A 27,611-nucleotide genomic window follows, 5' to 3' on the forward strand; every position below is an offset into this window, starting at 1 on the left:
ACATGCTGGCCGCTTCCCGGGAGTCACCTGAGGTCAACGCCGCCCGGAGTCCGCATCCTGAAACCCCTCCCATGCCCCAACCCCTTGCCCCAGCTTGGAATCCACTCCTGCACACAAACTCACTCTCGGAGCCCGTACCCCACACCCCAACCCCTCGGCCCCAGCCCAGAGCCTCCTCCTGCTCCCCAAACTTCTCATCCCCAGCTCCACCCCAGAGCCTGTACCACCAGCTGGAGCCCTCACCCGCCCCCCGCACTCCAACCCCCTGCCCCATCTCAGAGCCCCCTCCCGCACCCTGAACCCCTCATTTCTGGCCCCACCCCAGTTCTTCTGGCCCAAGGCCCAAGAAGCCTTAATTTGCCTCTGGGAGTGTATCTCTAGTGGGGAGATTCTGACGCCTGTTCCCCATAAGCATGACTCTTTCTGCACCATTCCCTCCAAACTGCCCTTGTCCTGCTCCTGTCTCTAGCCCACCCTGGCTCCTCATCCAGCTAGTCCCAGTCTCCAGTCCTCCTCAGGCTTCTCATCCCAGTCCCAGTCTCCTTTCCCAGCAAATCCTGGCCTCGCCCTCCTGTAGTTCCTGTCTCAGTCCCCACCCAATCCCTGTCCCAATCTTCTTCTTGAGCCATTCCCACATCTCAGCTTTTCCCACGTCCCCATCTCTATTTCCAGCCAGTCTCTGCCCCACCCCCAGCTCTTCATCCAATCTCTCTCTCCCTCTTCTCAGGCTCAAGTCATGCCCTGCCCTCCAGCTCAGGTTTTCCTTTTCCACACTCCTCATCCAATCTATGTCTTCCCTCCTCATCCCAGTCTCCTTGCCCAGCCAGCCCCAGGCTCCCCCTATCCCAACTCTTAGTCCCAATTTCCATTTCTCCACCCTGCCAGCCTCTAGTCCTCCCTCTCCAGGCTCCTTATCCCCTTCAGCTTGTCTCCCCTCACTGACCCCCTCAATCTGGCTTTTGTCATTCCAAACAGGAAGCTTCCCCTCCATCCTGTCTGGGTGCTGCAGGAGGAGTCATTAGGAGCACAGGAGAGAGAGCGTCTGCCTGCTCTAAGTTCAGGTGCCCTGCCTTGGCCCGCAGCTGTAATTGCAGGGAAAGTGCAGCTGTGCCCCAGTTGGAGCATGCTCAGTGTGGACAGACACTTCAAAAAAATGTGTCAAATTCTGACAAGTCTCTGCTGAACATGTATCAACTGCAGTTTTTCAAAGGCTTATAACTTGGCAAATGTGTGCAGATTTTCATGGGGAAACAAAAGGCACATTCCTGACACATAGCCATGCCCCTTCCCCATGCTGACACATTTTAAGACTCTGCTGCAAAGCATGGGGGCAATTGAGCTTTTTCAAGAAAAGTTCATCCAAATTTTAACGTGGGGAAGACAATGTAATTTCCTTTCGCTTTTCTCTCAGAAATAGCTGAACCGTTTTGGCTGAAATTACCCCTCACCCATCACCCGCAAAAATAGATCTGCCTGAGGCAGACACTCAGCATGGAAAATTTCAGTCCAAATGACTAAAGTTTGGCAAAGTTATAAGCAACTAAAAGCAGGGTCTTATAATGGGAGGTGTTGGGCAACTTTAATAATATGCACTGTTACTAGACCCATCCCTAATATAATATACACACCCAAACATACTATAAGGGTTTTACCTGAGTAAATGTTATAAGCTCGTTTGCCCTAATGTGAGGGTCAAATGTGATTTTTGTCCAGCACAAAACTTCAAAGGAATTTGCTAAGGTGTCTTTTTCCCTACCTACTGAACACACACAGTTAAGCAATCAAGGTAGTTACCTCAGGCAGCCCTGAATGAACCAGACGTGTTTCACCTTAGGGAGAGCCATGATAACAAAGACTTGAGACTGAGTCATTATGTAAAAGTTTGGAAACACGCTAGGCCTGGAAACATCCTAGGCCTGGAAAATTGACTTTGAGTTCATTGGAAAATTAAATGTACTTTTAATAGATAAAATGAGTAGATAAAATATTTTAAAATGAAATATTTACAATCTCCTCCCCCCTCAACTCCAACAGAGATTCATCCTGCAATGAAACCTAATGTAGTCAGGTCAATGCCAAGCCTTCAAACCCCAACTGCGAAACGAATGCTCGCAACCCCTAATCATTCATCCCGAAGTATTTTGGGGAAAAGAAACTACAGCCATCACAATGGACTTGAGGGTACGTAAAGGATTTTGTATGAGGGATTTTTAAAAAAATGTTATGAATCTTTTTATGTGAACTAACAAGTATTGCTTCTGTGAACTGAGAAAACTGAAATGTTGGATATTCAGTTAAGTATAAGATACACTAGTAGTATATTACAGTACATTAAGGAATGGATCACAAATTTCTAAATAAAGCAACAGACTACAAGCATAATAATTTTCCTAAGGATGCAACTTTATGAATGTTCCTGCACGTGTAATTAGCACATTTCTGATAGTAATAGTTTTTAAAACTCACTGGGAAGAATAGAATCTGTTCGTTCACTGCTCCGCTTTGAATATAGATCAGAGTTGTACATTCGTACCAAAATTTGTGCTAGATATATTTAGCATATTTGTGTTGTCAGTTTTAAATGTCATGACTGTGGTGCGTAATGCATTGGAACTGGCTGTAGATTTTAAGCTCTATCTCAACAGATTACTTTGGTTTTGCAGTCCTCAAACTGATATTATTTTCTTCATTGTTTCCTAGTAATCTGCACTGTTTGCATAAGAGATCAGGAAAAGAATAAAAATAAGAGGAACAAGTGTAGCAATGGAGACTCTTTGCACTGTTGTTGAAAAAATATTTTTCAGTGATGTCCTTGATTGAATTTCGCCACATTGTATTTATTTATGTACGGCTAGAAGAGTTGATTACTCTTCCTGCTGGTTTACAAACACTGTTGTAATTATTGTATGCATACAGTGTATATAACCTGGTTGAAATATTTGGCTGAAATTCTCAGAGTTGCATTTGGTAGGGAAGAGGGAAAGATAACTTCTAGCCATCCTGTGACCCAGGATTCTGGGGCTTAGGTCCAGTCCAGTTCCTTCTGTAAATTAAAACAGTTTATGCCTTGTGGGCCTTTGAGCCCAGTTTCCAGCTGCTTTGCTTCATGGTGTAGTGCAAAGCAGTCAGAGTGGACATGAAAATTGGACAAACATATTGTAAAGGTTTGTGAGTAATTATGAAGGTGACTCAAAACTATTTTAAAGGATTCTTGTCCTCTGAAAAGTGACTCTGCTATGGTATCTTTCTGGTGTTTGCATCACCATCATAAACATAAAGATTCTGCAATTGAAACTTAATGAACCATTTTATCTGATGTGCAAGTCAGAATAGAATCCAGCTCATTCTTCTTTAATTGTGTTGGCTCTGTTTAGCTAACAGGAGTGAAAAGTGAGAGAGCACATTATATTCAGTAAAATAAGCAGATCTGACTGAATACAAATGGAGAACAGATCAGTGGAATAAAAAATTCCTCTTTAGTCCTCTTTCATTGTAGAATTCCACCGTATACTTTTGAACTAACATACATAGATTACTGGCTAGTTGATATTAAAGTTCATTCTGCAATGAAACTGGGAAGCTTAAATTCTGCCCTCTCCGATATTATGAATCCTCATTTTGGTTTCTCTGAGCAAGGCCGTGAGGAGGTAATATGGAACTGGATTTATGGAATCACAAATGGAAAAATATATGAAAACACTTTGTAATTTTTTTATTTTTTTTATTTTTTTTTTGCCTCTAAAGTGGCACTTTGGAGGCGAGGGAATCGTCTCTTCATAGAGAGTGTAGATATTAGAACTGGAAAGAGATGTTAGACCATTAAGTCTCCCCCCCTGCCATCATAGAAGTAATTGAAGAAGTATTTTATGGTCTATTTGACAGGTTGTATTCTAACCTGGAGAGCCATTCCAACTCCTATTAATCTGGGCCAATCCTGTTCCCCCATCTTTGACTACATATATTGTTTGATCCACACCACCTGATAGCCAGTACCATCCTGAAAACAAGTTCTAGAGGGAGCTATGTACCTATTTTGTCTTCCTGTGTGTTAATCATTTAAAAGCCCTTAAGAAATAGATGTTGTTAGAAGGCTGGTACGCTCTGTTCATATGCGTAAACATAGGATTTCCTCCTGAATATGCACTAAAGAGGATTACAATATTTACCAAAGCCTCTCTTTGCTAAACATTAATTATATACATTATAATATTTGCACTCTAAGTGAATATGGTGCTGCATAGCAGTTTGATGGTACCAAAACGGTCCCTGTCTCAAAAATTCTATAGTCCAAAACAGATAGAATTTACACAGAGATGGATGTGGTCATTAGAGTTTGATTGTTTCATAGTATAGATGTTTCCTTAGATTTTATTTGGGAGTTTGGCATAAGTTAGCAGGGAGGCTGCTCTGGAAATATGGGCTGGCGTAATGAACATCATGAGTTTTTCTTATTACAGTGACATTTGCTAAGTCACAACAACATTTTATCTATGTTCCAGTGAAAATTTCATCCTATTTTTTATCCATACTTACAAAGCACGGTCTTAAAAAAATGGATGATGGATAAAATATTCTGGTTATTAATTTATCTGGAGCAATTATACATAAATGAGAAGTATTTGGACCTTAATTCAGTGTGCAAAGAGTCAAATTACACCCCTACACAGTAAGCAGATAACCTAACTGCTAAAACGTGCCATCCAAAGGGGCAGGGCCACTACTGTGTGAATCTTATTAGTATAAAGAGCATTATGCATTAAAGTGAAGTGCACTGCACAGGCCAAATGCAATCTGAGGTAGGAAATGATGGTTTTGTTGTAAGGCACCTGATTGTCTCAGGAGACCTGGATTATATTCCTGAATCAGTCATAGATTCCCTGTGGGACTGTGAGCAAGAATTTATCATGCTTGCCTCAGTTCCCCATCTGTAAAATGAGAATAATGTTACTTCCCTAAAGCACAGGAATGCTGTGCAGTAAATTCATTAATGTTTGTGGGGGACTCGGCTATTACAGTGATGGTGTCCATAGAAGGACCTACATAAATAGCAAGACCATTTCAAAATATGTTTTGTTTCTTTTACTAAAACAGTCTCAATATTCTCTTCAAAGTAAACTTCCTCAGAAAAATAACTACCAGAGAGCACCATCCATTCTGATGAGCTTGTTTGGTTGACAAAGTGCCAACATGGCTAATTGTGCTAGGGTGTCCTTTGTGGGACAATACTTAATTGGTAATCAGGACTTTGGTGGAAAGATTTATTCTACATTTTAAAACAACTCTCAAATTTTAAATTGTCATTTCCTTGAATTATTTTTTGATGGGGAGTAGATCATTTCAAGGAGAACAGATATTTCTAGGTTACAGTGACCATCTGTACTCTGTAGAGTTCTGTTAAGATAACTATCTTAATGCCTGTTCTGACATACTCTTTAATTAGATCTCTGCATGCCATTGTCCATGAAGTCTGTGGAATAGCTACTGGGGCATCTGACGATATACAAAAGCCCCAAATGTAGTGACAGAAAACCAATTTCCACAAGGGATTAGTGTACACAGAATCCATTTTTTTCTTTTGATGGACAGCCTAAAAGGCATTTTCTAAGTAACAGGATGTAAAACTTCACAAACTCAGTACCCAGGATAACCTTCCTTTGTACCTTCTTTATAACACTCCAAACTGTTCTGGCTCTTCTAACAGTTTGCAGCAGGTTTGCTTAAATAATACTCATTTACTTAGGGGAGGAAGCAGTGGTGTGAAGAAACCTGATTTCCTCAAGTGGATTGTATCAGACAAATTGTTTTCAATAAAAAGGTTCCTTGATTATATAGTTTATTATAGATTAATCAGATTAATTGAGTTGCACCAAGTTAGGCATCTGGACAGATTCTGGCATACATAACATGTTACTGGCACACTAGAAGGGACAAGATATATAGACCTGAATCAAGAGTATTGCTGTTTGTTTTGGAGAGTCACGGTGTCATACCATGGCTACTTTGGGTTGGATTTTTCTACCATATTATCATTATTATTATGCAACCTAGAGATGTGCTAGTGCCTTACAGAGACTGAGATAGAACCCTGTCCAGGAAGGTTTACAATCTAAAATCTATAGATAGCCTTCTTGCAGTGTTCCAGGTATTTCACAGATCTTGCATTTGACATATTTTCCATTCCAGTGTCTTTCACTGGTTCCTGACTGGTAGGTTTTAATGACAGAAGGGATCATTATTATCATTTAGTCTGACTTCTTGCATAACACAGGCCATTGAATTTTACCCAGTAATTACTGCATCAAGCTCATAACTTCTGTTAGAACTATAGCATAACTTTCAGAAAGAGATCATCCAGTCTTCATTTAAGACTTCATGTGATTTAGAATTAATCACATCCCTAAGTAAGTTATTCCAATTGTTAATTACTCTCACCATGATAGAAATAAATTTGCTATTTATTTCTGGTCTGAATTTGTCTAGCTTCCAACCATTGAATCTCATTATGCATTCTTCTGCTAGATTAAAGAGCCCTCTACTATCAGAAGTCTCTTCCCCTCTAGGTACTGGTATTCTGTGATCAAGTCGCCTCTTAACCTTCTCTTTGATAAATTAAATACATTGAGCTTCTTAAGTCTCTCATATATAAGGCACATTTCTTGGATCCAGGATAATAAGCCTTATGAATGGGGGAAGCGGTAGATGTGGTATATCTTCATTTTAGTAAGGGATACTGTCTCACATGACCTTCTCATAAACAAACTAGGGAAATGCAACCTAGATGGAGTTACTATAAGGTTGATGCATAACTGGTTGGAAAACCATTCCCAGAGAGTAGTAATCAGTGGTTCACAGTCAAGCTGGAAGGGCATATCGAGTGGGGTCCTAAAGGGATCATTTCTGGGTCCAGCTCTTTTCAATATCTTCATTGATGATTTAGATAATGGCATAGATAGTAAACTTCTAAAGTTTGCAGATGATACCACGCTGGGAAGGCTTACAAGTGCTTTCATAGAATCATAGAATATCAGGGTTGGAAGGGACCTCAGGAGGTCATCTAGTCCAACCCCTTGCTCAGAGCAGGACCAATCCCCAGACAGATTTTTGCCCCAGATCCCTAAATGGCTCCCTCAAGGATTGAACTCACAACCCTGGGTTTAGCAGGCCAATGCTCAAACCACTGAGCTATAAGGATAGGATTAAAATTCAAAATGATCTGGACAAATGGGAGAAATGATCTGAAGTAAGTAGGATGAAATTCAATAAGGGCAAATGCGAAGTACTCCACTTAGGAAGGAACAGTCAGGTGCACACATAGAAAATAGGAAATGACTGCCTAGGAAAGAGTACTGCAGAAAGGGATCTGGGGGTCAAAGTGTATCACAAGCTAAATATACTAGATAGGTAGGATATGAATTAGCGAATTCTCACCCTAAGTGATAAACAGGCTGGCAGATTCTTGAGGCACTAGCTGCCTTTGCTTTGCAGGTTGGGTTTCCCAGGTTTTCATATACAGGCTGGAAATCCCTTTAGCCTGGGACCATCACTTCCCCCAGGTCAGTCTTTGTTCCTCAGGTGTTTCCAGGTGTGGTGTTGTAGGGAGAGTGAGGTACCATCATGATGTCCTTTCCCCCTTTTATGTCTTCTTCCTATTTGCTGGAAAGTTCTTTTGCTGTGACCTGGGTCAAACCGTTCCCATTGTGTAGTGCTATCTTGGAGAGGTTTCTATTGTATACAGTTCCTGGGGTAATCCTTGTGCTTATGTGCATTTTCTCAGTAAGCCATGAACATTGTTTGGCCTTTTTACTGTTGTATCTGAAAGGCTGCTTGTGGGTGTTTTCAACCTCACAACATGTTTCAGTGACGCATACATAGCCAAACTTCATACCTTCACATACGGTGATTGCACATACAAACCAACAAGTTATTAATGTCTAGCAGATCAAGACTTTTAGAATGATACCTCGCAAGGCATACTTTGTGCAAAATGTATCCTAATTATAGGACAGGGGGTGTCAGGGAGTCATGGGGTGGTTTAGATTGAACATTGGGAAAAACTTCCTAACTGTCAGGGTGGTTAAGCACTGGAATAAATTGCCCGGGGAGGTTATGGAATCTCCATCACTGGAGATTTTTAAGAGCAGGTTAGACAAACACCTGTCAGGGATGGTCTAGATAATACTTAGTCCTGCATGAGTGCAGGCGACTGGACTAGAAGACCTCTCAAGATCCCTTCCAGCCCTACGATTCTATGCGTCTATATTTTCCAGACCTCAAATCATTGTAGTAGCTCTTTTTTGAACCCTTTCCAATTTTTCAAGATTCTTATTAAAGTGTGGACTCCAGAACTGAACACAGTATCCAGTAATGGTCTCACTAATATTGTCAGAGCCACCTCCCTACTGCTGCTTGATATTTCCCTGGGATACATCCAAGGACTGTTTTCTCCCACTTAGCAATGGCATCACATTGGGAACTTGTGTTCAGCTAGTGATTTATCATTACCCCTAAATCCTTTTCAATGTCATTGCATTCCGGGATACGACCCCTCATCTTGTAAGTGAGACCTTATGTTTGTTCCTAGATATGTGACTTGCATTTGGCTATGACAAAATGCATGTTGTTCAAACAAGCCCACTTTAACAAGTGATCTGAGTCTGTCTGTATAACTGGCCTCTCGTTATTACTTAGTTAGCTAGTAACATTATTATTTACCGCTCCACCAATTTTTGCACCATCTGCAAATTTTACCAGCAATAGTTTTACATTTTCTTCCAGATCATTGATAAAGACATTGAAAAATATTGAGGCCAAGAACAGACCCCTGTGGGACCCTATTAGAAACATCCTCCTTGGATGACTATTCCTCATTTGCAATTACCATATATATTTGTTCAAAAGCTGAATTTTTTTAGTAAAAAAGGGAAGCACGAGAAGCGGGTCTGCTTATGAACGGGTATAAAGAGAGAGAGAGAGAGGTAGGACCCAGCCCCTCCTCCCAACAGAGGCAGCAGAGACAGAAGGGAAGAGGAACTAGTGACAGAGGATGTGGAAAAAGCTAATTTACTCAATGCTTTTTTTGACTCTGTCTTCACGAATAAGGTAAGCTCCCAGACTGCTGCATTGGGCAGCACAGTATGGGGAGGAGGTGACCAGCTCTCTGTGGAGAAAGAAGTGGTTCAGGACTATTTAGAAAAGCTGGGCGAGCACAAGTCCAATGGGTCGGATGCGTTGCATCCGAGGGTGCTAAAGAAGTTGGCGGATGTGATTGCAGAACCATTGGCCAATATCTTTGAAATTTTATGGTGATTGGGGGAGGTCCCACATGACTGGAAAAAGGCTAATGTAGTGCCCATCTTTAAAAAAGGGAAAAAGGAGGGTCCGGGAAACGATAGGCCAGTCAGCCTCACCTCAGTCCCTGGAAAAATCATGTAGCAGGTCCTCAAGGAGTCAATTTTGAAGCACTTAGAGGAGAGGAAAGTGATCAGGAACAGTCAGCATGGATTCACCAAGGGCAAGTCATGCTAACCTAATTGCCTTCTATGATGAGATAACTGGCTCTGTGGATGAGGGGAAAGCAGTGGACATGTTATTCCTTGACTTTAGCAAAGCTTTTGATACGGTCTCCCACAGTATTCTTGCCAGCAAGTTAAAGTAGTATGGGCTGGATGAATGGACTATAAGGTGGATAGAAAGCAGGATAGATCATCAGGCTCAACGGGTAGTGATCAATGGCTCCATGTCTAGTGGGCAGCCTGTATCAAGCGGAGTGCCCCAGGGTTGGTCCTGGGGCCGGTTTTGTTCAATATCTTCATTAATGATCTGGAGGATGGTGTGGATTGCACCCTCAGCAAGTTTGCAGATGATACTAAACTGGGAGGAGTGGTAGATACTCTGGAGGGTAGGGATAGGATACAGAGGGACCTCAACAGATTAGAGGATTGGGCCAAAAGAAATCTGATGAGGTTCAACAAGGACAAGTGCAGAGTCCTGCACTTAGGATGGAAGAATCCCAGGCACTGCTACAGACTAGGGACCGAGTGGTTAGGTAGCAGTTCTGCAGAAAAGGACCTAAGGTTTACAGTGGACGAGACGCTGGATAGGAGTCGACAGTGTGCCCTTGTTGCCAAGAAGGCTAATGGCATTTTGGGCTGTATAAGTAGGAGCATTGCCAGCAGATCGAGGGATGTGATCATTCCCCTCTATTTGGCATTGGTGAGGCCTCATCTGGAGTACTGTGTCCAGTTTTGGGCCCCGCACAACAAGAAGGATGTTGGAAAAATTGGAACGAGTCCAGCGGAGGACAACAAAAATGATTAGGGGTCTGGAGCACATGACTTATGAGGAGAGGCTGAGGGAACTGGGATTATTTAGTCTGCAGAAGAGAAGAATGAGGAGGGATTTGATAGCTGCTTTCAACTACCTGAAAGGGGGTTCCAAAGAGGATTGATCTAGACTGTTCTCAGTGGTAGCAGATGACAGAACAAGGAGTAATGGTCTCAAGTTGCAGTGGGGGAGGTTTAAGTTGAATATTAGAAAAAAAAATGTTCACTAGGAGGATGGTGAAGCACTGGAATGGGTTACCTAAGGAGGTGGTGGAATCTCCTTCCTTAGAGGTTTTTAAGGTCAGGCTTGACAAAGCCCTGGCTGGGATGATTTAGTTGGGGATTGGTCCTGCTTTGAACAGGGGGTTGGACTAGATGACCTCCTGAGGTCCCTTCCAACCCTGATATTCTATGATTCTGTCATTCTTGTGTGCAGGTAGAAGTTGGTCTTTAACATTCTCCCAGGTTACTGATGGAATAGAAAATATTTCCTAGTCACTGTAAGATATGAGTACACCATCCTGCTTCTTTTCAAATACAGATCAGTAACAAGGTGCAAAATTAGAGAAGCTTGGGAAGTGTGTCTGATTTTTGTGTAGTTGCCGCTACCATATTATGCTATTTTAATAAAATATTAGTTTTAATACAGTAGGTAATATACTATACAATATCTTTGATTACAAAAGACTATTTAGTTTTGTTAGTGTTATTGTGTGGCACCCACTAACAACAGCCAGGAAATATACAGCTGAGAGGTTGATATATTCTGTTTTTTAACTTACACTTTAGTGAAACTAGCAAACAAAAATGGGCATAGGTGCATACACTGAAGTCTTACCTTTTAATATCCTGCCATTTGCCATTTTCATATCCTTAACATTACTGAATAAAGGGAAATGTCTGAATTTCCAGGTGTGCTTTTGTCATTACTATTAGAAAAAATGTTTAAAGGAAGCCAGAAAAACACGTTTACTCAAGATATAGAGCAATTTACGGCTCTGAAGTAAACACCGCTTAGGCTTATGTAAATACATATTTAGGTCTGACATGTTTTAAGGCATTGCTTTTCACATGGGTAAGCCCGCAAGCTGTTTTTGGGGAGTTCTTATTATTTAGCTAATAATGGATGTATGGTGCAAATATGAAATTAGGCTCATTTTTAAAAAGCTATGTTGGAGTTCTAGGACCTACACCCCTCCCACCACTTAACATCTAGAGCCTTTACTTCTTTTGGCTTGGGAGTGAGGGAAGGATAGTGAGGGGGAAATTGTTGGTACTTAATTTTTTTTTTTTTAAATGTAATGCTTATAAAAGTTGCTGGCCTGACATTCCTCAAGACTGAGACCCTTTATTCAGTTGAGTCTGTAATACTGGCAGATACCATAAAAGCTTCTCTACACAGCCCTGGCATAAGGCATTAACCCTTTCTAGAGCGGTTCTCTGTAGAGGTGGAAATGTAGTTCAATCCTTGGGCAATTTTTGGTCTCTCTGCTGAGACTGCTAAGAAGGGGAGCTGTTAGTGTCATTTGAGGTGGCGGTGTTTGTGATGAGGACACTTGCTCAGTAGGAACTGGACTGAGGCCATCAAACCCATTGTGTGTGGGCCACTAACAGCTGAGCTATGTTATATTTGTCATGTATCTGATCCAGATTTGAGCCATTAACCTAGGCTCCGTATCCTGTATAAAATGTAACTAGATTGGCAGAAACAGCAGCATTGTAATGTTAAAAAAGTCAGGACGAAAACAGTTACTTTAAGTACTGCGCTAGGATGATAGTAATTAAAAAAGAAAAATACCTGTTCGATCATTGAATCCATCTATGACGGGTTTCCCCCAGGATGCCACCTGGAACTGGGGTACCACTGAGCCCGCCTGACTCACCAGCCTGTGCTCCCTTCACACTGTACTGCTGTGACAGGCTCTCAATCCCCCTCCAGCACACATATAGGTGGGGACACACCCAGCTGCAGCTCACACAGATGCTGAGATCAGCTCTGCATGGGAAGGCTCAGCTAAGGAACTGCTCAGTTACTCAAGTGTGGAGGGTAAACCCAAAATTATACTGTCTTGCACTGCAGACTGTACAGTCTAAGCTCATGAAATTTGCCCCCTCCCTCAGTATGGAGAGGAATATACACAGCTTTCTACCCCAAGTTATGATTTCCACACACTGGTTTTAGACAAAACAAGTTTATTAACTACAAAAGATAGATTTTAAGTAGGGCTGTTAATTAATCACAGTTAACTCAAACAATTAACTCAAAAAAATTCATCGCAGTTTTAATCGCACTGTTAAATGATAGAATACCAATTGAAATTTATTAAATATTTTGGATGTTTTTCTACATTTTCATATATATTGTATTCTGTGTTGTAATTGAAATCAAAGTGTATATTATTTTTATTATAAATATTTGCACTATAAAAATGATAAAAGAAATAGTATTTTTCAGTTCACCTCATACAAGTACTATAGTGCAATCTCTTTGTCGTGAAAGTGCAACTTACAAATGTAGATTTGTTTTTGTTACATAACTGCACTTAAAAACAAAACAATGTAAAACTTCAGAGCCTACAAGTCCACTCAGTCCTACTTCTTGTTCAGCCAGTTGCTAAGACAAACAAGTTTGTTTACATTTACAGGAGATAATGCTGCCCTCTTCTTATTTACAGTGTCACCAGAGAGTGAGAACAGGCGTTCGCATGGCACTTTTGTAGTTGGCACTGCAAGGTATTTACGTGCCAGATATGCTAAACATTCGTATGCCCCTTCGTGCTTCGGCCACCATTCCAGAGGATGATGGTCGTTAAAAAAAATAATGCATTAATTAAATTTGTGACTGAACTCCTTGGGGGAGAATTGTATGTCCCCTGCTCTGTTTTACTCACATTCTGCCATATATTTCATGTTATAGCAGTCTCGGATGATGACTCAGTATGTGTTGTTCATTTAAAAAACACTTTCACTGCAGATTTGACAAAACACAAGAAGGTACCAATGTGAGATTTCTAAAGATAGCTACAGCACTCAACCCAAGGTTTAAGAATCTGAAGCGCCTTCCAAAATCTGAGAGGGATGAGGTGTGGAGCATGCTTTCAGAAGTCTTAAAAGCGCAGTACTCCGATGCAAAAACTACAGAACCCGAACCACCAAAAAAGAAAATCCACCTTCTGCTGGTGGCATCTGGCTCAGACAGGGCCGGCTCTAGGCACCAGCGTTCCAAGCTTGTGCTTGGGGCGGCGGCACTTCTGAAGGGGCGTCATTCCGGCCCTTTGGGGGCAGCTCTTTTCAAGGGGCAGCACTCTGGTTTTTGTTGTTCTTTTGTTTTTGTTTTTGTTTTGCTTCGGCAGCGGCATTCCGGCTTTGCACTGCTTTGGATTGTTATCAAGCAGAACCCGTCGTCAGCATGGATGCATGTCCCCTGGAATGGTGGTTGAAGCAAGAAGGGACATATGAATCTTTAGCACATCTGGCATGTGTATATCTTCCAATGCTGGCTACAACAGTGCCATGAGAATGCCTGTTCTCACTTTCAGGTGACATTGTAAACAAGAAGTGGGCAGCATTATCTCCTGTAAATGTGAACAAACTTGTTTGTCTGAGCAATTCGCTGAACAAGAAGTAGGACTGAGTGGACTTGCAGGCTCTAAAATTTTACATTGTTTCATTTTTAATGCAGTTTTTTGTACATAATTCTACTTTTGTAAGTTCAACTTTCATGACAAAGAGATTGCACTATAGTGCTTGTATTAGGTGAACTGAAAAATACTATTTCTTTTGGTTTTTACAATGCAAATACTTGTAATCAAAAATAAATATAAAGTGAGCACTGTACAGTTTGTATTCTGTGTTTGTAATTGAAATCAGTATATTTGAAAATGTAGAAAACATCCAAAAATATTTAAATAAATGGTATTCTATTATTTTTAACAGTGTGATTAATCGCGATTAATTTTTTTAATCACTTAACAGCCATAATTTTAAGTAATTATAAGGGATAGCAAACAGATCAAAGCAGATTACCTAGCAAATAAACAAAAACGTGATCTAAGCTTAATATACTAAAGAGATTGGATATGAGTAGCAAATTCTCATCTTAATTGTTGATTTAGCAAGTTTGCAGAAAGAGATTCTTGAGAGCAAGCTGCACTTGCTTGCAGCTGAAAACTCTAGGTATTCCTTACACAGGCTAGAAATCTCTCTAGCCTGGGTTCAGCCCTTCTCCCCCAGTCCAGTCCTTGTTCCTCAGGTGTTTCCAAGTGTCTCCTTTGGGCGGGGAGTCAGTGAAGAACCACGATGATGTCACTCTCCTGCCTTAAACAGTTTTTGCATATGGTGGGAACCCTTTGTCTCCCCTCTTGGTTCCCACACCCTGTCAGTGGAAAAAACCTGGTATTCGAAGATGGAGTCCAGTACCAGGTGACTTGGTCACCTGCCCCTGTAGGGACACAGCAGCCATGACTCAGAGGCTGTTTGTAGCATCCTCAGGAAGGCTCCCCAGTGGGAGATTAGCATCTACTAAGACCTATTGTTCTCCCAAAAGGCCCGTCCCAGCCAGCCATCTAGATTGCTTGCATTCTGTCTAGTGGGCGTTCCCCAGGGGTAAACACATTTGTAATAGATATAGAGACAATATTCCTAACTTCAGGTACCAAAATGATACATGCATAGAAATAGGATAATCATATTCAGTGAATCATACCCTTTTCAATGATATCTTACATGACCTATCTTGTGTAGAATTCATCATAGCTGTGCCATAATCATATCATCATAATATTACTATGGAGAATATGGGGCGTAATGCCACACTGTCTCCTTGCAAGTGAAGGATATTGTAGCCAGATAAAGAATGTATGTTTCTTTTCTGTACAAAATATTACTTCTATGGCTTTCTGAATAGACTTTAAAAGGTTTTGTTTTGATGTGTATTTTTTCTTTCATTTTTATCATTTTCATGCATGATAGTGGCTCTTTCCACAAACCAGAGAAGTAGTAATTGAGTTGGTGTGGGCACAGTTCTCCTAAAGTTTTTCATGTCTTCTCAGCTGCCCGAATAATCTGGCAGCTCCTCTCTCGTACAGGAACCAGCAGATTATCTAAGAAACAGGCAAGACAGAGCAGTCAAGCCCAGCTGTGGCCTTGTAGAAATGACCAATGGAACGGGGGAATTCAGAAGATTGGATATTATGACAGATGCACTGTTTTCCCATGGGAGACTAACCTCCTGAAGGCAACTGTTCCAATTTCAGGTCCCCAACTACGGTCGGTACTTTCAATTGGAAAAGGCTGGGAGCCAGTGGCTTGGAAGAACTGCAAGAAAACACAATGAGCAGGAATCCAAATTTTAGGCTGAGAACTTGGAACTTCGAAAAAGAATGTTCCAAAGACAGAACTATATTCTTCCATAGATTTCTGTGTTTCTAAAGCCAATTCTCAGACTTGTAAACAATAATACCATAGTGATTTCAAAGGAGTCCATGTGTCTTAAATTTATTTGAAATAACACTGTACACATTTGATATGAAACACTTAAAGCTTTAAGCTGGCTTTATATAATTGCATGCACTTATCATTTCTTTGTGGAAAGTCTTTTAATTCTTCTGGAGGAGGGCATTGACTTCCCGTATCCTGGCCAAAAATGTTTCTGATTTATGTAATGCATTCTGCAGGATTACTTTTATTGCCAACTTCACTGTATATAATTACAAGGAAATTTAATCTTTTCACCTTCTTAGAGAAAATACTCAACTTCATGTACATAATCTTCATTCATCCCAATTCTTCATTCTGTACATACTCATTGGATTTCAAAAAAACCCTGTCATAATATTTTCCAGAAAGATTACAGACCTTTTGGAGTCTTCCTCCAGACACATGCTGCTGCTTTTATCTACTCTGGGAGATGCAATCGCTTTCCTTCGGTTGCTACTGCTGCAAAAGCCCAAACAACTTAGATTAATTAAAACATTCCTTGGTAGCTCAGAAGAGCAGTCCCACCCAAAAAGTAGAATTCTCTCTGCAGAAGGTCATAAGTCCTGCAATATGCTTTGTCAATCCTGATCAATGAAATGAGGATGATGCCAAGAAGATTCAGGTGTGTAACAAGACTCTGGCCACTGTTCTCTCCTGTGGTTACTATAAAAAAGACTCACTACATATTTTGAATCTAACAATATTTCTTTTCATGCTACAGGATTCCAAATCATTTTTAGCAATCCCTTCACCCACCAGCTTCTTAACTCTGAGCAACAACAGTAGTTCAGGTTCACTGTAGGCTGTGGAACCCCCCCCCCCTCCCCTTCCCCACTCCATGGTAGTGGTGGTTTAGTGATTACTGCTAATTATGTGTATGATTTTTTTTAACTAAGATCTTTTGCATTTTTCCCCATCTACTGGCAGGAACTTCTCCACTTTGACATGGAACAGAGCCAGAGTGTCCCTGGGACATCTGGGATGTTAATGACAACAAACCAAGAAAATCACTCTGTACCTGATGGACTTTGCATCATTTATCTTGGCTTATGGGTAGAGAAAGTAGCAATGCCAATTTTCCAAACCACACCAGAATTTAACCACCAATCCTGACCCTAATTCTCTCTCCCTTTTCCAGAACGTTCATGCTGTATTTCAGACTGAGATGTCCTCTTTCCTTCCTCCCAATCAAGAGTTGCCTCAGCTCCTGGAGGAACAAATATTGAGGTGTACAGCTGAGAATAAGGACTATACTAAGCTGTTTCCTGCTGCATTTGACTAGGACCCCAAGTACAGCCAGGTGGGGAGGTGACATGAGCAGTTGACAAAGCAAGAAAAGGACAAACCTCCAAACAATCTATCTCCAGTTTTTGATGACAGTCTAATCTCTCTCTCTCTCTCTCTCTCTCCCTCCATATCATTGCCTATTCAGGAGTAAGACTCAGATGGGGTATGAGTGGGGAAGAAACAGTCCTTTCATTGCTCCCACTTTTTCTGTTGGAAGCTTGCAACTCTGTATGCCAAGCACAGGAAAATGTAAATAGTATCTCTCATTGGCGAAGTATTGAGAGACTGGACACTTTCTTGTTCGAGTCTTTCTTGCTTCATGGAGAAACAGTAAAAGTTGCATGTATCTGCTTCATCCTGACTCATCGGATATGTAATCATATGTGAAAATATGTATACAGGAAAGGTTTTTTCACAGTATGATTGAATTTCTTGTTTAGAAATGTACTAGTGTATTCTATCTTGTGGTGCAATCTCTGTCTTTTTTGTTTGGAGATATCAGACTCTCAGTTTTGTTTCTCAATAGGGATTTCAGACATTCTCCTGAGATGGCATTATCTCATGTAGAATGTATATCAGGAGCAACAGTGTAAAACTATTATTAATTTGAAGCTTAATTTGCTAGTGTGTGTATATTGTTGTTGATATGAGTATTTTATTGGTTTTGTACATAACTTAGTATTGTTCTACTTTAGTTATTACAAACATCTTTTTTTTTTTACCTGTCAACTGGGCACATTTGAAATGTAAATGATTAAGACTCAATAAACAAGGAACCCCACAATACCATTTTTGTCATCAATTTCACAGTAGAACCAGACTGTAAACCTGCCTGTGATCAACTTTAACTTCTGCACCAATCTTCCTCAAAAGTGTGAAACAGAACTTGTATGTCATGTGCTCTTTGGCTAGTTTCTCCCCCTTAAAACTTGTTTTTGGACACGCTCATTCCATCTTCCTCACTTCTGCCGCATGCCTAGCTAAGCGCCAAAATGTTTGGGGATATATTTCTATTCGTTATATGTGCACATCTCCCATTGATGTGAATAGAGATGTGTGTTCATGGAGAGCAGAAAACAGATCTCTTGGAGTGAGGATATCATTGTGTAACTTAAGTAATGCAACTGCTTCACTGTTTAAAAAAAAACAAATTACACAACATTTGGAGCTATATATGCCCTTGGTCTAGGCCAGAGGTGGGCAAACTATGGCCCACGGGCCACATCCAGCCCGCGGGACCCTCCTGCCCGGCCCCTGAGCTCCTGGCCTGGAAGGCTAGCCTCCGGCCCCTCCCCTGCTGTCCCCCCTCTGGGCGGCAATGCTCTGGGCGGCGCGGCTGCGAGCTCCTGCCGGGCAGCTTCAGAGCCGCGGCCTGACCCGGTGCTCTGTGCTGTGCGGTGGCTTGGCTGGCTCCAGCCGGGCGGTGCAGCTTCCCGTCCTGGTGCTCTGGGTGGCACGGCTGTAGTACCGCCAGCCACCGGTGCTCCAGGCAGCGCGGTAAGGGGACAGGGAGCGGGGGGGTTGGATAGAGGGCAGGGGAGTTCAGGGGGTAGGGGGCAGGGGTGTGGATAGGGGTCGGGGTGCTCAGAGGGTGGGGAATAGGGGGGTTGAATGGGGGCAGGGATCCCAGGGGGCAGTCAGGAAGGAGAGGGGGGATTGGATGGGGCAGCGGGGGGGAGTCAGGGGCGGAGGATCCGGAGGCGGTCAGGGGACATGGAGCAGGGTGGGGTGGATGGGGCAGGAGTCCCGGGGGGGCCGTCAGGGGGCGAGAAGCAAGGGGGTCGGATAGGGGGCGGTGGCTAGGCCACGTCTGGCTGTTTGGGGAGGCACAGCCTCCCCTAACTGGCCCTCCATACAATTTCAGAAACCCGATGTGGCCCTCAGTCCAAAAAGTTTGCCCGCCCCTGGTCTAGAGAAAATGATCCCCTTAAATCAATGGTTTGCAACCAGGGGTACTTGTATTCCTGAGAGTACGCAGAGGTCTTCCAGGGGGTACATGAACTCATCTAGATATTTGCCTGGTTTTACAACAGGTTACATAAAAAGCCCTATCAAAGTCAGTACAAACTACAATTTCATACAGACAATGACTTCTTTATACTGCTCTATACGCTGAAATGTAAGTACAATATTTATATTCCAGTTGATTTATTTTATAGTTGGTAAAAATGGGAAATGGTAAAAATGAGAAAGTCAGCACTTTTATATTTTCATGTCGGATTTTGTAAACAAGTAGTTTTTAAGTAAGGTGTAACTTGAAGGAATGCAAGACAAATCAGACTCCTGAAAGGGGTACAGTAGTCTGGAAAGGTCGAGAGCCACTGCCTCAAATTATGCTGTTCTAAGTTTTCCATACAGTTTTTTACTCTTCCTATTGCTTCAGTCCGGGACAAATGCCATAGGTTGCTCCAGGTCTGCATCTGCAACATCTTGATTTACAAGCAGTTCCCTCTCTAATAGTTGCCCCTGGTGATCAAGTTCAACAAAATCAGTCCAATCCCTACCTCCCAGTGTGTTAAGGACATTATCTTCCCTATCCACTTTGCCTCAGGTTCTAGCAGCTGACAAAGAAGTTGCTTTCACATTTTGGTCAGCACATTCTGGAAAAACTGTTGAGCATATCAAGAGTGGGTGTAAAACTTCCAATACTTTTCCAATCAAATATCTGAGTTAAAGTTGTTGAAGAGGTGGACTTCCCAGACTACTTCACATTATGGTAGGCTCTATGTAAACACAAACAACTGAGATCTTATAATCTAAAAAGTTTTAACATTTGCTGCTATATGAGGTGGAACTTGGCATAGTAACTATATTTTAATACCTTTCCAGTGTCCCAATTTGAAAGGGATAGCTTAAATATTAGTAGAGAAAAGGAAAATACCCTGAAGCTTTGAGTACAACATTTAGCCTATACTCTCTCATTTTCACTGCCATAAGGGAGGACCCCTGATATCACAGTTCAGTGCCCAAATTATCTACTTAAGAGACAAAGTTCAACTATGCAACCTTGAGTCACCCCAGTGTATCATCTCTGACATCTTTTCTAGACCCACGCTGCCTTGTGGAAAATCTTGGCAGCATTCTATAGTTGTTCTATTTTATCTCATATTTTTCTATATTTGTCTTGAGACATTTTTCTCACTACATCAGGGTTGCATGAAAACATGATCTTTTCCCCACAGAGTTAATTTACTCTGTTTGCTTATTCCCACTCACCACCTCCATTGCTCCAACCTGATGTTAGGAGTAGCATTACTACTTCAGGTGGAAAATAATCAGCAAGAACCAAGATCCTGTTTTCATATTTCATCCCTTGTAATAAAGACAAAAAGAACCAAAAAGATATGAAGGTAAAATGCTTTTCCTAATTTCCCCATTAGGCATTAGCTTCTCTTACTTATAGAATTTTAGAGTTGAAAAATTAATTTTAGCTGATAACAAGGATTTTTGTAGGCACTTGTAATGTTCATAAATTCAGACTAGTTGATGTAAGGATGTAGGTTGTCTGCATTGAAATGTGCAGCCTGCTTTTCCCTGAGTCTAATCATTGATAACTATCAGTTATTTACGTACTCACAGACTTTATAGGGGTATTTTGATTACCAGGAAAATCTTGTCTTCTCTGACTTTTTTATGTAAAGAATGCTCCCAATACAGAATGTATTCTCAAGAGATTCAATTAAGCAGTACATTTGTTTCCAGGGATGACTAGACATTAGAAGCATGAGGACAAGCGGTTAGATCTTGCAAGCCCTTAGCCATGTGAGTTGCCCTTAAGTAAATAAGGATCATTCCCTAGCATTGTTCTAGCATATTACTTTAATTTTAGAGTATAATGGTGGTTGCTATCTCTTTTCGTTTTAGCCAATCTGTTTTTCAGATATTTATTTTATCTTCTGGAATGGGAGCTATTCCCATGCATTCTGACATTCTCTATTAATAATGTTAATACATCTGCCAAGTGAGAAAGATGCTTAACTATGTGCTTTCCTGTGGCTTTCATTAGAAAACTATGTCTTTGGACGTCTGAGATATTCCCTGCTTTCTGAATTAAACACCAGCATACACAGGACTTGAATTGCAATACTGCGTGTGGTATGGTGCATTAGAGAATAGTGCTGTGGTTTGTTGAGCCATCATGCCGTCCATTTACAGGCAAAAATACTACAGGACAGAGTTAGGAAATTGGCAGATTGGCAGGTCTCATTCTCAAATAGAAACTTGAAAATTTTATTTTTGTAATGCACGTCTGTGACATGAAATGCAAATATGTGAAGTGTAAATATTATTTTATGCTGCAAATGTGACTCTTGCAGATTGATCACCAGAGGTCGAAAGACAGAGAGCCATGGGTGGATGATGGGGTTTCTAGATGTAACATGGTGATGACATGTTACAGCAAAAATGTGGTTTAAACTTTAATATTATTATTGCTTCTACTACTGAGAAAATGAATCTTAATACAAATAAATATTGTGCTACAATACTCTGCTCTGCTTTATAACTGGTGAAATAAATCATTTCTCAATCCAATTTACAGTAATAAACACTACAACCAATTTATTTTCCATAACAAATTGCTGATAACCAGAGCCTCATTCCTGGAATAGCTGCTTTCAATTGGTATTACTTTCAGGAAATAAAGTTCCAGGACATGTAACCTCAGTTGTTAGACAGTAGCCTCAGTAGCATAGTACTCATGGGTTATGTTTTCTGGATTTCAGTTCTGGAGTTCCTGCTTGCAGTAGTTTCTTGGGTGATTAGGTTGTCAGCTGAGCTGGATTATTTCTTCTAAACCACATTACCTGTTAATTATCTCTTAACTATTTCATTACTTGCTAAAAGTAACACTACCTTCAAAAACAAAATCAGGCTGTGTAACTGGGGAGTACCTAGTCTAGTCTGATGTTGAATTAATTGAATCAAATATTCCATGGGAAATGCTGAGAGATCACATTTTGTTTGTGTATGTGCTTATGCATTTTGGAGTTTTGCCAGTCCAGTTTGTTACCGGTGTCATAATATTTATGGGATTTAGATTGTGCCCCTTACAAAGTCAAATTTATTCCTGTTAATATGGTTATCAGATTGGTGTAATATTTTAAAAGTAACACTGAAGAGCACTCGCTGTTCTGCTCTACAGAATCCTAAGGTGTATTGACTTTTCCAGGGATTGAAATATTCATACAGCTCCTGTTGTGAGAGAGTATGGGCTTGTCTACACTTGCAGCGCTGCAGTTGCACTGGTGCAGCTATGCACTGTAGCACTTAGCGAAGATGCTACTCAGACCTACAGAAGAGCTTCTCCCATTGGCAAAGGTACTCCACCTCCCCGAGAGGCGAGAGCGATGTTGCTGGGAGAAGCCCTAACATTGACTTAGTGCTGTCTACACTGGGGTTTAGGTCTGTATAACTATGCCACTCAGGGGTGTGGAAAATCTACATCCCTGATGGCCATATTAATATCAATATAAATTCCTAATGTAGACCGAGCCTAAGAAAGAAACAGTAAATGAAATAGTTTTACTTTCTCTTTGGCTTCATTTCTTAGGAATTCTTTTATATAATCAGTGGCAAAGTCCTATGTAGAATCACACTCTGGGGCTGTGCTACGTGGATAGTTACTAAGATTGAATATCTCTGCTCCAGGAAATGCCAGACTTGGTTTTTGCATTCTGATATTAATGGAGCATTTGGTTCTCTCAGAGTTTATGTAGATGTTAATAAGATCACCAGTTTTTGTGGTGGGTTTAAAGTATCATTTTCTAAATAATCTCCCAGGTAAATGTTTTTGAAGAAAATATGTACACGGGCTTTTTTTCTTGTGTCCATGTTCCAGTGATAAGAATGACATTAATTTAGGAAAGACCCAGCAAATTACTAAGGAGATGCACATTTTGCCCCAGCTGTTTTGAGAATTGTGAAGAAAATGTGGATAATTTGCTTGGAGGCAATACATTTCTGGAAATTATGTAAGATTTGAAATTATTCTTTAGCTAACCCCAGAAGTATTTTCCCCATTTAGCACTGGATGGTTTTACATCTATGATTATGTAGCCCTTGTTTTGTATGTACATAGGGTGAGATATTTGATTTATCACTCTAGTTTCAAAACCAGATTATTCTAAAGGAGCAGGACTTCAGTGTACAGCTTCTTTGTCAGCTCTATGGGGTCAAAGCTATGCATCTCTAAGAAGAATTAGAATACATCAGGAAACTGGGCAGCTCCCATTTATGCCTCAAGTATTCCAAGATAATAAAACAATTTTATTTATAAATTGTTGGCAGTACTGAAGTCACATCTGCAGCAAGTTATTTTGCTTGTCTGCTGGGAATGAAGTGTGCAGTTCTGGTACCAGGGGATCAGTTTATGTGCATGCACGGCTAGTTGTAAATCACAGACCACATGGGGACAGAGAGTCATCTCCCGGTTTCTTTTTGTGCTTTAAAAGATTGGAGCTTTTTAATGTCAGTTGCTGCCATTCTTTCAATGCCCATTCTGGAAGTCTGCTGAAGTTAGATTTCAGGTAAGGTTGAGATTATTTTAAAATTTCTCCAAATCCCAGCATTTCCAGAGTTTCAAGCCTACTCAACCCAGTCAAATGTTCTTTCAGAATCAGAAAATAAACTTAAAACACTTGGTTTTAAGACTAGGCTAAGCTGTAATAAATGCACATTAAAAGGGTTCTTATCTGCAGAAATAAGGATCACAGATGAACCCATCCAATCTCCATGCATGATTTTTATTAGCAGTTTATCCAGCCTGGTGGTAAGAATCCTTGACAGCATTTTTTACTTTTATTTTTAAAAAAGAAAACACATGAAAAGAGGCACATTCATTTTCAGCAAGGAGTCTGGTGGCATCTTAAAGACTTAACAAATTTATTTGGGCATAAGCTTTTGTGGGTAAAAACCCCACTTCTTCTTACCGGGCTCCTTGTTGTTTTTGTGGATACAGACTAACACGGCTACCCCCTGATACTTGACAATCATTTTCAAGTTTGCTCTCGTTGTGAATTGAGGCCATAGTTGCTCTTTACATAAAATTTGGTAAAACCCCTTGCTTGTGGGTTTATCTAAGCATTTTGGTTAAAAGTGAAGTAACATATTTCACTAGCATGTTATAAACATTAGTAGAGAAGTCGTCAGACCTGGGAACTGTATTAGGCTCTTGCCCTACATTGAGAACTACATGGGTGAAGAACTGCACCTGTGCAAAGCCCAGTTGCCGTTAAAGGGCTCTGCATAGGCTAAGAGGCTCACTGATGAAGTTATCAGTACAGCATTAAGGCCTTGCCATTTAAATTCTCAAAAACTCCCAAACTTCTGTTAATGAAACTAGAAGTTCTAACCTATTTTATTAACCTCCAAAGATTTGGTAAGATTTATAGCTTTCAAATAAACTCTGTTCTTCTCAAGTTCCCCTGGTTTGGTGGTTAAAGATTTGTATGGATCACATGTAAGATGTCGGCCTTTTTGAATGCTGCCGTTTAAGTGAGGGCTCTTTGTCTTAATTGTCTAGCTTAATTGCCAGCCTTATTTCCTCTAGTGAAAATCTTGCTTTTAGCTAAACTGATGAGAGATTGAAGTTAATGCATGAACTCACTTAAAGTCCTGCCAAAGAGGATGTGGGGACAGGGCTGGCTCCAGGCACCAGCCAAGCAAGCTCGTGCTTGGGGCGGCAGATTCTATGGGGCAGCATTCCATCCAATCTTAGGGCGGTGCAGCTGCCCTTTATTTTTGCTTTGCCTCTGGGTCCAGCCGCCCTGCACCCAGGGTTTTGGGGTTTTTTTTGCTTTGCCTCCAGGTCCGACCGCCCTGCGCCCTGGGGTGGTGGTTGTTGTTGGTTGTTTTTTTTTTTTTGCTTTGCCTCTGGGTCCAGCCGCCCTGCGCCCTGGGGTTGTTTTTGTTGTTGTTGTTTTTTGGCTTTGCCTCCGGGTCCGGCCGCCCTGCGCCCAGGGTTTTTTTGTGTTTTTTTTTTGTTTTTTTGTTTTTGGCTTTGCCTCCGGGTCCGGCCGCCCTACGCCCAGGGGTTTTTTTGGGGTTATTTTTGTTTTTTTGTTTTTGGCTTTGCCTCCGGGTCTGGCCGCCCTGCGCCTTGTGTGGGGGAACATCTACATCTCCCCTTATTCTAAAATCTCATTTCTGTTTTGCAATATTTTTTCTTAATAAACAGCTTTTGCTGTATCCCAGAATCTGTTAGATACTTCTACACCACCCCTATTTGTTGAATAGTTCCGTCCTTTGCTTTTTATTTGATCTATATACTTTAACTCTGGTTATGTTTCAGTATCTTTAGCAATCAAAACACAAGGAAACAAACAAGTGGAGAACATATGAGAAATAAGCTGACACAGAAAAAAACAGGCACATAGTACATGGTACAAAACATGGGAAATGTTACTAGGAATTTCTAGTGTCTGTACAAACATAACTATACAGATCTTTTTTCACTTTCAGTCAATTTTATTAATGAGTTATTATATATTAACTTCCTGTGTTGAACAGCAATTGACCACTGCAATGTTGTCAACCTCAAAAGATCAAAAATGAGGTTGGCCAATAATTAATTTAAAAAATCAAATAATGTTTTTTAGTCTGTTTAACTTCTCATAGACTCATAGACTTTAAGGTCAGAAGGGACCATTATGATCATCTGGTCTGACCTCCCGCATGATGCAGGCCACAAAGCCGTCCCTACCCTTTCCCTTGACTCTGCTGTTGAAGTCCCCAAATCCTGTGGCTTAGAGACTTCAATAAGCAGAGAATCCTCCTGCTAGCGATCCCTGCCCCATGCTGCGGAGGAAGGCGAAAAACCTCCAGGGCCTCTGCCAATCTACCCTGGAGGAAAATTCCTTCCCGACCCCAAATATGGCGATCAGTAAAACCCCGAGCACGTAGGCAAGATTCTCCAGCCTGACCCTCATTAGCCATTATACTATTTACCTGCCATGGCACGCTGTTCCTTTGACTAAAATCATGTTATCCCATTAAACCATTCCCTCCATAAACTTACCTAGCTTAATCTTAAAGCCAGACAGGTCCTTCTCCCCCACCGTTTCCCTCGGAAGGCTGTTCCAATATTTCACCCCCCTGACGGTCAGAAACCTTCGTCTAATTTCAAGCCTAAACTTCCCCACGGCCAGTTTATATCCATTCGTTCTCGTGTCCACATTAGTACTGAGCTGGAATAATTCCTCTCCCTCCCTGGTATTTATCCTCTGTTATATTTAAAGAGAGCAATCATATCTCCCCTCAGCCTTCGTTTGGTCAGGCTAAACAACCCGAGCTCCTCTAGTCTCCTTTCATACGACAGGTTTTCCATTCCTCTGATCATCCTAGTGGCCCTTCTCTGTACCCGTTCCAGTTTGAGTTCATCTTTTTTAAACATGGGAGACCAGAACTGCACACCGTACTCCAAATGAGGTCTCACCAGCGCCTTGTACAACAGAAGCACCACCTCCTTATCCCTACTAGATATACCTCGCCTAATGCATCCCAAGACTGCATTGGCTTTTTTCACCGCCACTTCACATTGTCGACTCATAGTCATCCTGCGGTCTACAAGGACCCCGAGGTCTTTCTCCTCCTCCGTTACTTCTAACCGATGCGTCCCCAGCTTGTAACTAAAATTGTTGTTAGTCATCCCTCAACTCCCCTTTATTCCTCTGCCAAAGAGTATGTGATAATTTCAGGTTGAAAGTTAACCTTTAATGCACACCACTCCTTGGCTGCTTGGCTGGAGATTTCACTTACCCTCTCCTGACTGCTAAGATAAAGGAACTGCAATCTACTGTCTTGACCCAGCAGCAACACATGGGACTTCTCTATCTGGAACCCAGCACCACCAACTCCCCACACTCCTGTCTCATACTTCATACGGACCTGGGGCTTCTCTGCCTGCATCCCGGCAGCACCACTTTCCTGGCACACCCATCCCCTGTCTCAAGCTGCCCCATGACCCTGTCTCTGCTTTACGCCTATACATGAAGGCAGGTTAGATCTGTGTCCTTAGGCCTGTAAATTGTGGGATCAGAAGAGCTTTTCATGTCATTCTGCGAGCTCCTCTTGCAGGCAGCAGAATCCCATGATGTGTGATTAGTTTGCAAGAGCTGGCAACACTGCCTTTCCTGGCTGCTCAGAGGGGATTTCCCTTACCTACTACCACCACCACCAGACTGGGGGAGCTGCCATCCAGTCCCTCCATTTCCCATCTCCGTCACTATGTTCTGCACCCCCCTCAGCCTCCCTCTTGCTCTCTGCCTCCTGAAGGCCATCTTGCTGGCTTCAGCCCTATTGGCAGTAAAAAGGAAATGGTGACCATTATGACTAAGGGAAAATGTGTTGGTTGTCAGCCTTTCATCATATTTTCATGAGACAGTTAAAGAAACACCCAAACTCGCTAGTCATGATAAAATCATGTGAGTTGGCAATACTGCCATTGCATTATGGGTATTTTTAAAGTCTATACGTGATAATATATAATATCTAGCAGAATAAAAACATTTTAACAGGTCAGCAAGC

At 41.4% G+C, this 27,611-nt stretch overlaps 1 protein-coding gene across 7 annotated transcripts in view; it reads left to right on the plus strand.

Annotated features, from left to right (window-relative positions):
- MTA3 (metastasis associated 1 family member 3) overlaps positions 1-27,611 on the plus strand; it is a 262,904-nt gene that overhangs the window by 185,019 nt on the left and 50,274 nt on the right. For 2 of the 7 annotated variants that reach the window (XM_065589544.1, XM_065589543.1), the window contains exon 16: positions 2,035-2,181. In XM_065589544.1, coding sequence (XP_065445616.1) covers positions 2,035-2,181 — 147 coding nt within the window. Of the gene's footprint in view, positions 1-2,034; positions 2,182-16,727; positions 17,872-27,611 lie in introns of those variants that run through there. The other 5 variants (XR_010599913.1, XR_256380.5, XR_256379.5 and 2 more) reach the window with 5 other exon arrangements.

This window comes from Chrysemys picta, chromosome 3 (assembly GCF_011386835.1).
Source record: "Chrysemys picta bellii isolate R12L10 chromosome 3, ASM1138683v2, whole genome shotgun sequence".
Taxonomy (NCBI): domain Eukaryota; kingdom Metazoa; phylum Chordata; order Testudines; family Emydidae; genus Chrysemys; species Chrysemys picta.